This window comes from Eleutherodactylus coqui, chromosome 13 (assembly GCF_035609145.1).
Source record: "Eleutherodactylus coqui strain aEleCoq1 chromosome 13, aEleCoq1.hap1, whole genome shotgun sequence".
NCBI classification, from domain to species: Eukaryota; Metazoa; Chordata; class Amphibia; order Anura; family Eleutherodactylidae; genus Eleutherodactylus; species Eleutherodactylus coqui.
In genome coordinates this window covers 14,098,810-14,112,335 of record NC_089849.1, presented here as the reverse complement: position 1 = coordinate 14,112,335, position 13,526 = coordinate 14,098,810, and the positions used below count along the sequence as shown (strand labels likewise).

Here is a 13,526-nt window from a genome sequence, read left to right as displayed (position 1 = left end):
TTAAATAGTACAACACAGCTATACAGTGCACAAAGAATTCTACAGTGCCCCAACAATATGATTCAATAGTATTAGAGCTATTACTACCATACACTGCCTAAATAGTACAACACAGCCCCCTCAAAGTACCATGCAGTGCACAAATACCGCAGAACTATCATGCACAGTGTCCCAACAATAGCACCGTACGGAGCCCCAATGATACAGAGATATCAGAGAAGTCACCACTATACACTGCTCAAATAGTACAGCACAGCCTTCTCATCAAAGTGCCATGTATTGCACAAATAATACCACTATACACTACACAAAGAGAAGTTTTAAACACAGAGCCCAAACGTTACAATATTACTACCATATACTGCTCTAATAGTACAACAGAGCCCCTCAAAGTAGCATGCAGTGCACAAGCACTACAGTATGGTACGGTACAGAAATTGCACAATGCTCTAACAATACCATTACACAGGGTCACATTTATACTACGGTATCACAGACATTACCATTATACACTGCCCATGTAGTGCAACACAGCCCCCTCATCAAAGTGCCATACAATGCACAAATAATACCGCTATACAGTACATAAAGCAAAGTATTATACACAATGCCACAACAATATGTGCACACGGAGTCCCAATAATACTATGGTATATGGTAATCACAGCCTCATAAAGTACCATATAGTGCACAAATACCGCAAAAAAGTAGAGAAATCATAGAGTGCTCCAACAATACCACCATAGAGAGCCACTACGATACCACGGAATTACAAACTTTACCATCATACACTGCTCAAATAGTACAACACTACAGCCTCATCAAAGTACATGTAGTGCACAAAAAATCCCGCTATACAGTGCTCAGAGAGAAGTATTATACAGTCTTCCCACAATACCACACAACCCAGAGCCACAATATCACCATATCAAGACAGTATCACCATATACTAGTCAGATAGTACAACACCGCTCCCTCATCAAAATATCATGCAGTTCCAAAATAAAATCGCAATACAATGTGCACAAATAGAAGTATCATATAGTGCCCCGGCATTACCATCACACATAGCTCCCATGACACCACAGATGTTAACCACTAGAGATCCAAATAGTGCCACCACACAGTGCATAAATAATACTGAACCAATAATGCAACCATAGAGGGCACAAAAACTGTAAATACAATATCTGAATGATGCCAGTATGCATGCAAATAACACCCCATATACAGTGCGTGCACAAATAACAGTGCCATACAGTGCTCCAATAATATCACAATATGCTGCTGTTCAAACACTACCACCATACAATGTATAAACCGGGCAAATGAATACTACCATCATGCAGTGCTCCGATAGTATTACACCGTCCTCTCATCAAAGTACCAGACAATGCACAAATAATACCGCTATGCAGTACACAAATAGAAATCTCATAAGAGTCCAAACAATATCATGGTATCACAGATGTTACCACCAAAGATGCAAATAATACCGCCACACTGTGCCAAAATAACACTACTGTGCAAAACCCAGCTTACATTGTCATGTGCTGTCCAAATACCTCCATACAGTGCATAAATAACACTGCGCCAACAATACAACCACAGAGCGCCCAAATGAATACAATGCCTCAATGATACGATCATACATTATGAAAATGGTGCAGATTTCCGTGCTATAAAGTGTCGCAATATGCTGCTGTTTGAATAATACTACCAAACAATGCACAAAAGTATATCATGTAGCATATGAACAATAGCAAAATGAAGCGTCTATGCACAGTGGTGGAATATAAAGCTATGTGATGCACTAAAGTAGAGCTACTTTGCAGTGCCTAAATTACACCCCTGCAGTGCCCTACAGTGCGCCCTAATAATACCGCCATAGAGTGTGCAACTACCCTCATGCAACGTTCAAAACATTATATTCTTTGTGTAGTGATCACAGGACAGACTCACTTGTTGTGCAGCCATACAATATTAGGTTTTGGGTTCCCTTCTGCCCGACAGATGAAATAAACAGTGTTCCCGAGAATGACGTCCGCGTCTTTGGGTTCCGATATAATACGAGGTATCACTGAAAGGAAAATTGTCCCCATCAACACATGCATGCGATTTAGTGTTTAGTACTGGCTCTACGGTTTCTTCTTTAATACTGTTCTGCCTGTGTGTCAGTCTTTACTTAATTTCTGACATTCTATTCATGAACCAGGAAGCCCTGGATAAGGAGTATTGATAGATAAGAGAGAATCTGATGGCTAACCGCAGTTGAATTGCTCCTCGGACAATGAGCTCACCGACGTCCCTCGCAACTGGACAGGCTGTTCGCACGTGGCCGCCGTGTGTGTGCTGCTCCTCTCAGAGAACGAACGGAGTAGATCCACCAGCCACGCGAGTTCACAGTCACAGAAGAGGGGATTGGAGTCCAGGCGCCTGTGCACACAGGAGGGTCAGGTTCATCATAGACCAGTTGGAATTTAAGGAGAAGGAAGAGGACGAAGAAGTAAAAGGACGATGACGAAGAAGGAAAAGAACGATGACGAAGAAGGAAAAGGACGATGACGAAGAAGGAAAAGAATGATGACAAAGAAGGAAGAGCATGAAAAAGCAAGTGGCTAAAAAAGGAGAAGGAAAAGGATGAAGAAGAAAAGGAAGAGCATGGAGAAGGAAAAGGGAAGAGGCCAAAGAAGGAGAAGGCAAAAGGATGAAGAAGGAAGAGCGCAAAGAAGGAATAGATAAAAAAAAAGCAAAGGATGAGGGCGAAGAAGAAGGAAGAGGACGAAGAAGAAGGAAGAGGACGAAGAAGAAGGAAGAGGACGAAGAAGAAGGAAGAGGATGAAGAAGGAGGAAGAGGACGAAGAAGGAAAAGGACGAAGAAGGAAAAGGACGATGACGAAGAAGGAAAAGGACGACGACGAAGAAGGAAAAGGACAATGACAAAGAAGGAAAAGGATGGAAAAGCAAGTGGCTAAAAAAGGAGAAGGAAAAGGATGAAGAAGAAAAGGAAGAGGATAGAGAAGGAGAAGGCAGAGGATGAAGAAGGAAGAGAGCAAAGAAAGAGGAGGAAGAGGATAAAGAAAGAGAATGCAAAGGATAGGAAAGAGAAGGTAAAAGACAGGAAAGAGAAATGAGACAAAGAAGATGAAGAAGACAAGAAAGAGGAGATTTTAGTGTGTTTAGCCAAAGAAAACCGCCTGAGGTTTGAGTTTGTAGCAAACCAAACTTTAAGCAAACTTCAACCCAAAACAAGGTTCGAAAGTTTCGGTTTGCTAATCACTAGTGACAGGGAAGAGGAGGACAAAGAAGAAATGAGGAGGAAGAAGAAGGTGAGGAAGAATAGAGTAGATTTTAGTGGTTTCGGCAATGACGAACCACCTGACATTCAGGTTCACTCTCAACCAAACGTTTAGCAAATTTCGACCCAAAACAGAGTTGAACAGTTTCTGTTTGCCCAACAGTAGTGACAGGCCTCCTTTTAAGCTATTATCAAATATGTACCATACAACCAAATAGAACCCCCACTTACAACCGCATCAGAGATGGAACCTTAGAGAATGTTCCTGGGTGAATCCTGGTGATCCGGTTATTGTGCAAGAACCTGGAAACAGTAAAACGTTAATTAGTTCACTGGCTGCAGGCAGAGTGAAAATGAAAGCGAATTTAAATAAATTACAAAGTTGTATAACTTCATTATACAGTAAACCCTGAACCAGCCTCTAGTGGCTGATAAAAGGGAGCAAAAGATTAATTCAGTCATTTGCGGAATGAAAACAGAAAAAACAGATTGCTGCTAGTAGTGAGTGACCCCCGATAAATACGGGGCTGTCCATAGTCGGGGGCCATTCAGCATCCTATGATGGGTAATTGTACAGAACACTTCTGACTCACAGCCGCTCCAGTTTGGGCAGATCTCCGAAAGTCTCAGTGTCCAACGTCTCCAGGTTATTGAAGTGAAGGTACCTGGTGCAAGGAGAATATACAGAGAGATGTGATACACAGGAGGGTGCAGACTGCTGGATTGCAACACTCAGGAGCCCTTAACACAACAAAGGTGCCCTTTAAGATAACCGGCTTGTCAGGTATATACTCACAGCTGTTCCAGTGATCGGAGTCCGTGGAAAGCGTTCCTCTGTACACTGCGGATTTCGTTCTTGTAAAGATAACTGCAACGCAAGAGCAGCACAAATGATCAGTTCAGCCAGAGAGTAGTATACAGTATATACCAGGGACCAGAATACAGTATATAGCGGAAACTACTGCAGTTATAGAGCCCTATATGCACTAAAAGGGAACTTTTTTAGAGCCTGTGGTCCTCTCACAATTGGCACTGCCCTGTATGGTAATTCTCCCCGTGACCCCGGAGTGCAGAATAAAATCACGTGACAAGTTTTCCGTGGATCAGTTTCAGTGTGAATCCACATTAGATGGAAAATCCAGCGATCGGAGCGACTTCCAACTAGGCCGGTCATCGCTGCTTGACTCGTCGGGCCTCAACGCCAACCACGTGGGGTTTTCTCATGTAAGAGAGTGGAGAGTATACCGAGAATGGTGTGATCGAGGAAAACATCCAGCAAAAGGGGATCCTGTGCATGGAAAGCACTCGTTACCGAAAGGGGTCGGAGGAGGATATCAGGAATTGTTATGACCATCAGGCACTGTACAGTCAGTTCCTGTGCCATTGTGTCTAAGAGAAACAAGCTTCAGTGGGCAATAGAGAGCAAAAATTGTATCACAGAGCAGTGGGAAAACATTTCTTGGTCAGATGGATCCAGATTTCTGTCACCCCGTGCTGATGAAAGGTCAATATTTGGCACAAGTAGCATAAATCAATGACTCCTTCCCGTCAGCTGGTCAGAACATGTCAGCACCTCCATCTAATTTACTGCAACTACAAGAAGCTTCCTGTCCGCAGAGTCTGATATTCCTGAAGGATTTCCTCACCCAGTGAGATCTACGCCACAATGAATTGCTGCGGTTCTGAAGGCCAAAGTAGAATCCTAGAATGGTAGAGTTGGAAGGGACCTCCAGGGTCATCGGGTCCGACCCCCTGCTCAGTGCATCACTAAATCATCCCAGACAGATGTCTGTCCAGCCTCTGTTTGAAGACTTCCATTGATGGAGAACTCCCCACCTCCCATGGAAACCTGTTCCACTCATACTGTCTAATATCTAATCTGTCCCCCCCCCCCCCCCCCTTTCAGTTTCATCCCATTGCGTCTAGTCTTTCCTTGTGCAGATGAGAATTGGGCTGATCCCTCTGCACTGTGACAGCCCTTCAGATGTTTGTAGACCGCTATTAAGTCTCCTCTCAGCCTTCTCTTCTGCAAGCTAAACATTCCCAGATCCTTTAACCATTCCTCATAGGACATGATTTGCAGCCCGGTCATCATCTTGGTAACTCTTTTGTGAACTTGCTCCAGTTTGTCTATGTCTTTTTTTAAATTTGCTGCCCAGAACTGGACATAGTATTCCAGATGAGGTCTGACTGAGGAAGAGTAGAGGGGGATAATGACCTCACATGATCTAGACTCGATGCTTCTCCTAATACATCCCAGAATTGTGTTTGCCTTTTTTGCTGCTGCATCACATTGTTGACTCATGTTCAGTCTATGATCTATTAGTATACCCAAGTCTTTTTCACATGTGCTGCTGCTTAGCCCAATTCCTCCCATTCTGTATGTGCTTTTTTATTTTTTCTAGCCCAGATGTAGAACTTTGCATTTTTCCTTGTTAAATACCATTCTGTTAGTCGCCGATCACTGTTAAAGGTTGTCTAGCTCTTTTTGAATCCTCTCTCTTCCCTAGTGTTAGCTATCCCTCCTAGCTTTGTGTCATCAGCAAATTTGATCAGTTTCCCTTCAATTCCCTTCTATAGATCATTTAAAATATGTTGAACAACACTGGGCCTAGGACAGAACTTTGTGGTACCTCACTTGCCATATTCTTCTAATTGGATGTGCAGCCATTTATGACCACTCTTTGAGTACGATCACTCAGCCAGTTGTGAATCCACCTAACAGTTTCCCTGTTGATCCCATAGTTGGCCATTTTTTCAATAAGTATGGTATGAGATACTTTGTCAAATGTTTTATTAAAGTCAAGATATACTATATCTACTACATTACCCTGATCAACCTAGTGAGTGATTCTGTCATAAAAAGAAATTAGAGTTATATGGCATGCCTTGTTTGTTACAAACCCATGCTGGCTCTGATTAATTACTCCCTTTTCATCCATGTACTTGCATACATGCTGTTTAATAATTTGTTCACAGATCTTTCCCGGTATAGAAGTCAGGCTCACAGGCCTGTAGTTGCCTGGGTCCACCTGCTCCATTTTTTGAAGATAGGGACAACATTTGCGCTTCTCCAATTTTCTAGGACTTTCCCTGTTCTCTAGGAATTTTAAAATATTATGGCGAGTGGTTCAGCAATTACCTCCACTGCTTCCTTTAGTTTCCTAGAATGTAATTCATCTGCTCCTGGAGACTTGAATTGATGTAAGTTAGCTAGGTCTTCCCTCACCATCTCTCTGCTTATAGATGGCCTGCATTTTTTTATTTCTTCAATAGCACAGGGAAGATCAGCTGAGGTTACATCTACTTTCTGTGCATTTGTGTAGAAACATTTTAGTTTGTGATCGGTGTCTCTTGCTCCTCTACTTTCTTACGGAATTTTTGGGGTTTTTTTCTTTCTTTCCACTTCTAATAACAAGGTTCTCAATTGTATTAATTAGCTGTATAATTTTGCCTTTCATTTCCTTTCCCATATTGTTGTAGCTTAAAGCTCTTCTGATGAGTGTAGCAAGGCGCCTGCCAAATATATCCTTACCTGTGTTTATAAGGTGCCCGTCTCTAGCAAGGAGTCTATTATATGTAATTCACTCCATGGTTTAGAAATCCAAATCTTTGCTGACTGCACCATCGACGTAGCCAGTTGTTCACCTCTAGAATCCTGTTCCATCTCCTTATTCCATGGCCATCCACTGGGAGGATGGATGAGAAGACCACCTGTGCTCCTAGTTCCTTTACTTTCTCACAAAGTTCTTCAAAGTCTCTGCAGATTGTTGCAAGGTCCTTTTTTGCAGTGTCATTTGTCCCTACATGTATCAGTAGGAATGGGTGGTGTTCTGTAGGATTGAAAAGTCTTGACAGTTTATCAGACACATCTTTGATTTGTGCCCCTGAAAGACAGCACACCTCTCGTGAGGTTATGTCAGGTCTGCAGACAGCGGCCTCTGCTCCTCTCAATAGGGATTCCCCCACAGTCACAACTTTTCTTTTGTTCTTTGCAACAACGGTTCTTTTTCTCCATCCAAGAGGATTCTGAGTGCTCAATGGACTGTTTTTCATGGGCAAAGTCATATCTTGATGTAACTCTTCATCGTTCTCCTGTGTGAGAACCTGGTACCGATTCCTGATCAGTATGGGTGCTGGCTGACTCCTGATCCTTCTGCTTCTTTGGATCACATGCTTCCATTCCTTGGCTTCTGCAGGTACACTGGACATTTCTTTTCCTTAAACATTTTGAAGACTTTCTTCTGCTCTGTCAAGGAAATCCTCATCTTCCTTAATGAGTTTCTATGTAGCTTTTCTCTCCTGAAGACTTTGCCCTTTCCATCCAATAGACACACGAGCTTACATTTCTGGCTGGTGAAGTTTGGCTTTTCCTCTGGTCGGTCTGTAAACATATAGCATACGTTGTAGCTCTCTAAATAGCTCCTCTCCTCTTCCATTTTGTCAGTTGATGTCCACTTCCAAACTTCTAAAAGTCAAGAAGTCTAGTAATGATATATAACCTATAAGCTGCTACTAAGTGTAAAACGGCCTGCAGTCTGCCAATGTCCTCCAAGCAATCTTAACACCCACAGTGACTCTTGACTCTTCCCAGCATGCACCGGGAATATGCAAATCATCTTCATGGAACGCCAATTTCTGGACCAACTCACTACTAGAGGGGGGTCTAATAAAGTGGTCATTAGATGTAGTATACTGTATATGGTAGGAGGTGGCACTCACAGATGTTTGAGACCTTCCAGTCCTTCAAATGATCTTGGTGAAATCCGACGGATTTGATTGTTGTTCAGCAATCTGCAAAAACAGACAGAGGGTCGGTCAGTGCATACGATAGTCGCCACGTCTATGACCACCATATAAAAGGAGGGTCTTACAAGGTATGGAGATTCACCAATTTCTGGAAGACATCAGAATTTATCTCTCGGATTCGATTGAACCGCATATCCCTGTAGAGACAGAAAGCACAACATGTAATGGCATTATATCACTGTTTCTTCTCCAATCACTTTCAGAGCTGCATTCAGAATTCTGCTGGCTGCCACCTGGAATCCATCACCACTAATCTGACAGACACAACTACCACAGTAGAACAGAACCTGAATGAAATGGGGGCGCCTGCAATGTGAGACCTGATAGGACGCCAGATGAATTTAGAATACAGCATTGGGTGTGAATGGTGTAGAAAACAAATGTAAACCAACAAACGATACATTAAACATTGTTTGAAAATGTACTCATTGCGTCTGACTGCACCTTTTACATGGCTCTACACTAATACCCCCAAATCATTGATTTTTTTGGAAATGAACGAAAGAAGCCGCCATAGTTTTTGATGCATGTGCATGTCATTTTAAACACACAAGGGCCAATTCATCTCACTTTTTTCCCCGCTTTCTCAACATAGGTTAAAAAAACCCCACAGTGAATACGCAAGCAACTGTGCATTTTGTACAGAATCCCATTGACTTTACTGGTAGAATAGGATAGGAGATTAGTGGCGCTCCAATGTGGGGTGGAGAGAATGACAATGTGCTGGAGTAAGATAAAATGGAACTCACCGCAGACGTAACCGGACCCTGCCGGGGGGGGGGGGGGTCACGGTTCGTCCAAATGATCCTAGAAGGCAGGTAATATCAAATGTGGATCCAAAGTACTGGTCAGGAGGACATCCCAAGGTGGGAGAGCATCACAAGGTGACTCTAGGTAGAATGTACCAGAGAAGGCAGAAAGCAATGGAATACAATTAAAAGGCCCTGGTGCTCCAGTAGATTGGTATGCAAAAAAGAAAAAGGAAGAAGACTTCGTAGGGGTGTTAATGAATGTGACACCCCTATAATCCTGGTAGGCGTGTAGTACAAATGTCGGGAGACCACAGAGCTCACGTAGCTGAGCCCATGCAGCTAAGTATGCATAGTTGTTAGGTCTGGCAGATATGGGCGTCGAACTCTAAATCTGTGATTCCCATCAATGGTGTTGTATGCTGTCTGTATTAAATCTGTACAAAATGCAGACGTAACACAAACACAAAATACGCCCATGTGAATGGGCTCTCACCATCGAGACTCTGTTGGCCGCGTTCTGTCGTCGCTCTCTTGACTGCACATACTTTTTAATGTTTTAGGTCGTTATCTTGCTGTAATATGCAACTGCGACCAATAAGGTGGGTACCAGAAGGGATGGCGCACCAGGATGCAGTGCCAGCAATTGGAGTCCAGGATTCAGTTTCTAGTAAATCGTCACCAACTGCAAGACCTCCAAAAAATCCCCAGCCCATAAGGGAACCTAATCCTGGCTCTCTTTATTAGGGCGCTTTCACATGGGGCGGAATTGGTCCACGTGGCCAAATCTGCAGCCCATGCTATCCAATGGGGCTTGAAATCTGCAACATTTGAAGTTCGTACATCATTTTTTTAAAGCCGCACGTCTTTTTCACATCTGTTACCGCTGTGGAATTAGGAATGTTTTGCAGAATTCTTATTGCAGATTTTTAACATGCAGGAGATGTAATTCAGCAATTACAGTTTGTGGGGAGAAAACGTTCCACAGAACACATTCTGCAGTTAAAAATGCTACAAAATTTGCATTATTTGACAAAATCTGCAACTGCGCTGCGGCCGGATTCCACTAGTCTGAAAGCACCGTAAATGGGTCATTAGAGATGAGCGAGCATACTCGCTAAGGACAATTACTCGAGCGAGCATTCTCCTTAGCGAGTACCTGCCTGCTCAGAAGAAAAGGTTTGGGTGTCGGCGGGGGGCGGAGAGCGGTGGGGGAGAGCAGGGGGGAACGGAGAGGAGATCTCTCTCTCCCCCCCCCCTCCTGCACCCCCTGCTCACTCCCGCAACTCACCGCTCACCCGCGCCGGCACCCGAACCTTTTCTTCCGAGCGGGCAGGTACTCGCTAAGGACAATGCTCGCTCATCTCTATGGGTCATAGTTTTCAGGCTGCTTCATGTTCCTTCCATCTAGCGGAGGTGTTTTCGCTTTCTTGTTTCCATCGAGAATCTCGGATCCGACGCATACACTCTGATAAGTGCTCCTCTTGCTTTGTGGTCACTCGCTTGTTTTTGACGTATCTCTGGAAGCTATCTAGAAAAATCGGCATTTTTCGAAGCGGGAATTACCTTTCATCTGATGACTACGTCCTGGGAGACATTTACGAGGCCACTTTACACCTTCTCACAAGGTTACGCAGTATCACAATACAAAGTGGCCATCCAAGTTCTTTCACCGTGTACAGCGGGAATATAGAGACATATGCAAGACAGAAAAGGTATTAACTGTGTATAGCAATCACAGCGCAGCTCTCACTTCATGGTCTGCGCTGGTAAAATGAAAGCTGCGCTGTGATTGGTTGCTGTGGGTTACGCAGGTTTCATCGCCCAATTTCTTTAAAAACTACAGTGTTCAATGACATTTCTCTACATTTTTATATATAAAAAGCTCCCTAGGACCTTCCATTCTTGACATATTTGCCAAAAATCAGATGCTGAAACTCCACAGGAGACTAGGGTATGTATGGCTGCAGTCTCAGCTGCTGGTTGCTCAGTAACTGCTCATTCCCTGCTGTCCTTCTCCTAACCATGACAGGCGCAGGGGCGCTGTGTAGTGCTTTAAACCAACACATCTAAATATACACCTCACGCATATATGTGTATATACCAAGGAGAACCTACCTCACATATATGTGTATACAGGGGTGTAGCTAAAGCCTCAGGGACCCGGGTGCAAAAGTACAGCTCTGTTTTGTTTTTTTAAACACATGCAAGTTTTTATTGTGTTTTCTAATTGTATGTAAAGCATGAAACACAGACTATACCAGCGTCATCTATATCAATAGATACAGGGAGATGTATAACTTATACCAGCTATACATATATAACTATATACAGACGATACCCAGGTTATACCAGCATGCTCCATATCACTATATACAGGGGCATGTATAACTTATACCAGCTATACATATATAACTATATACAGACGATACCCAGGTTATACCAGCATGCTCCATATCACTATATACAGAAGATGTATAACTTATACCAGCTGTACATATATAATTATATACAGGGGATACCCAGGTTATACCAGCATGCTCCATATCACTATATACAGGAGATGTATAACTTATACCAGCTATACATATATAATTATATATAGAAGATACCCAGGTTATACCAGCATGCTCCATATCACTATATACAGGAGATGTATAACTTATACCAGCTATACATATATAATTATATACAGGAGATACCCAGGTTATACCAGCATGGTCTATATCAATAGATACAGGGAGATGTATAACTTATACCAGCTATACATTTATAACTATATACAGACGATACCCAGGTTATACCAGCATGGTCTATATCAATAGATACAGGGAGATGTATAACTTATACCAGCTGTACATATATAATTATATACAGGAGATACCCAGGTTATACCAGCATGTTCCATATCACTATACATAGGGGAATGTATAACTTATACCAGCTGTACATATATAATTATATACAGGAGATACCCAGGTTATACCAGCATGGTCTATATCAATAGATACAGGGAGATGTATAACTTATACCAGCTATACATTTATAACTATATACAGACGATACCCAGGTTATACCAGCATGGTCTATATCAATAGATACAGGGAGATGTATAACTTATACCAGCTGTACATATATAATTATATACAGGAGATACCCAGGTTATACCAGCATGTTCCATATCACTATACATAGGGGAATGTATAACTTATACCAGCTGTACATATATAATTATATACAGGAGATACCCAGGTTATACCAGCATGGTCTATATCAATAGATACAGGGAGATGTATAACTTATACCAGCTATACATTTATAACTATATACAGACGATACCCAGGTTATACCAGCATGGTCTATATCAATAGATACAGGGAGATGTATAACTTATACCAGCTGTACATATATAATTATATACAGGAGATACCCAGGTTATACCAGCATGTTCCATATCACTATACATAGGGGAATGTATAACTTATACCAGCTGTACATATATAATTATATACAGGAGATACCTAGGTTATACCAGCATGGTCTATATCAATAGATACAGGGATATGTATAACTTATACCAGCTGTACACATATAATTATATACAGGAGATACCCAGGTTATACCAGCATGCTCCAGATCACTATATACAAGAAATGTATAACGTATACCAGCTATACATTTATAATTATATACAGGAGATACCCAGGTTATACCAGCATGGTCTATATCAATAGATACAGGGAGATGTATAACTTATACCAGCTGTACATATATAATTATATACAGGAGATACCCAGGTTATACCAGCATGCTCCAGATCACTATATACAAGAGATGTATAACTTATACCAGCTATACATTTATAACTATATACAGTAGATACCCAGGTTATACCAGCATGCTCCAGATCATTATATACAGTAAGCTGTACATTCTCATGTATATAGTAATATGAGTAATTTATTAGGAAATAATACTACCAGTGTTTCTGGTGGCGAAATATGCCACTTACTAATATAATATAGTGAAAGAGATTGGAGTTGGTCACAGGTCCTAAACCAGTAGAGCTAGACAGCAGCCGTGTGGACTGATCACATGAAATCCCTCATTCAGTGCACAATATAAATCAGAAGCGGCTCTCCAGTGGTGTATAAAGAAAAACAGGACAGGCTGATGTATAGGGGAACTAGGATTTAGGTAGCGGTCACTTCGTTGATCCACGTAAGCCTCTTGTATCAAAATCTGGTTATTACCAGATCAAACGGTCCTAGGACATCCCAGAGGGAGAGCAGCAGAAGATGACTCCAAACATATGCGTTTAAGGAGGAAGAGAATATGCAATCAGGATAAAGGAAAAATACTTCAGCGCTCCGTTAGGCTGTATTGATATGTATCAAGATCTTACTTGTTTGGGGGTGCCCGATCTCCTGGCACCCCTCAAGCATGCTTGAGAAAGGCTTGGTATAAGCCGAAACGCGTCGCAGCATTGTAATTTTGTTTTAAATATATTAAATCTGACCTACAAGAATACGCCTCTCTCTACTGGGTTTCTGCTTCTTTGGATGTGAGGGGTGCCAGGAGATCGGGCACCCCCAAACAAGTAAGATCTTGATACATATCAATACAGCCTAACGGAGCGCTGAAGTATTTTTTCTTTATCCTGATTGCTC

General features: G+C 42.2%; 1 protein-coding gene across 1 annotated transcript in view; it reads right to left on the bottom strand.

Moving 5' to 3' along the window:
* LOC136587523 (peroxidasin homolog) overlaps window positions 1–13,526 on the bottom strand; it is a 51,624-nt gene that overhangs the window by 30,056 nt on the left and 8,042 nt on the right. The window contains exons 2-8 of the mRNA XM_066586147.1: window positions 8,173–8,244; window positions 8,021–8,092; window positions 4,095–4,166; window positions 3,892–3,963; window positions 3,530–3,601; window positions 2,267–2,436; window positions 1,963–2,080 (exon numbers count right to left, since the gene is read on the bottom strand). Coding sequence (XP_066442244.1) covers window positions 1,963–2,080; window positions 2,267–2,436; window positions 3,530–3,601; window positions 3,892–3,963; window positions 4,095–4,166; window positions 8,021–8,092; window positions 8,173–8,244 — 648 coding nt within the window. The remainder of the gene's footprint in view (window positions 1–1,962; window positions 2,081–2,266; window positions 2,437–3,529; window positions 3,602–3,891; window positions 3,964–4,094; window positions 4,167–8,020; window positions 8,093–8,172; window positions 8,245–13,526) is intronic.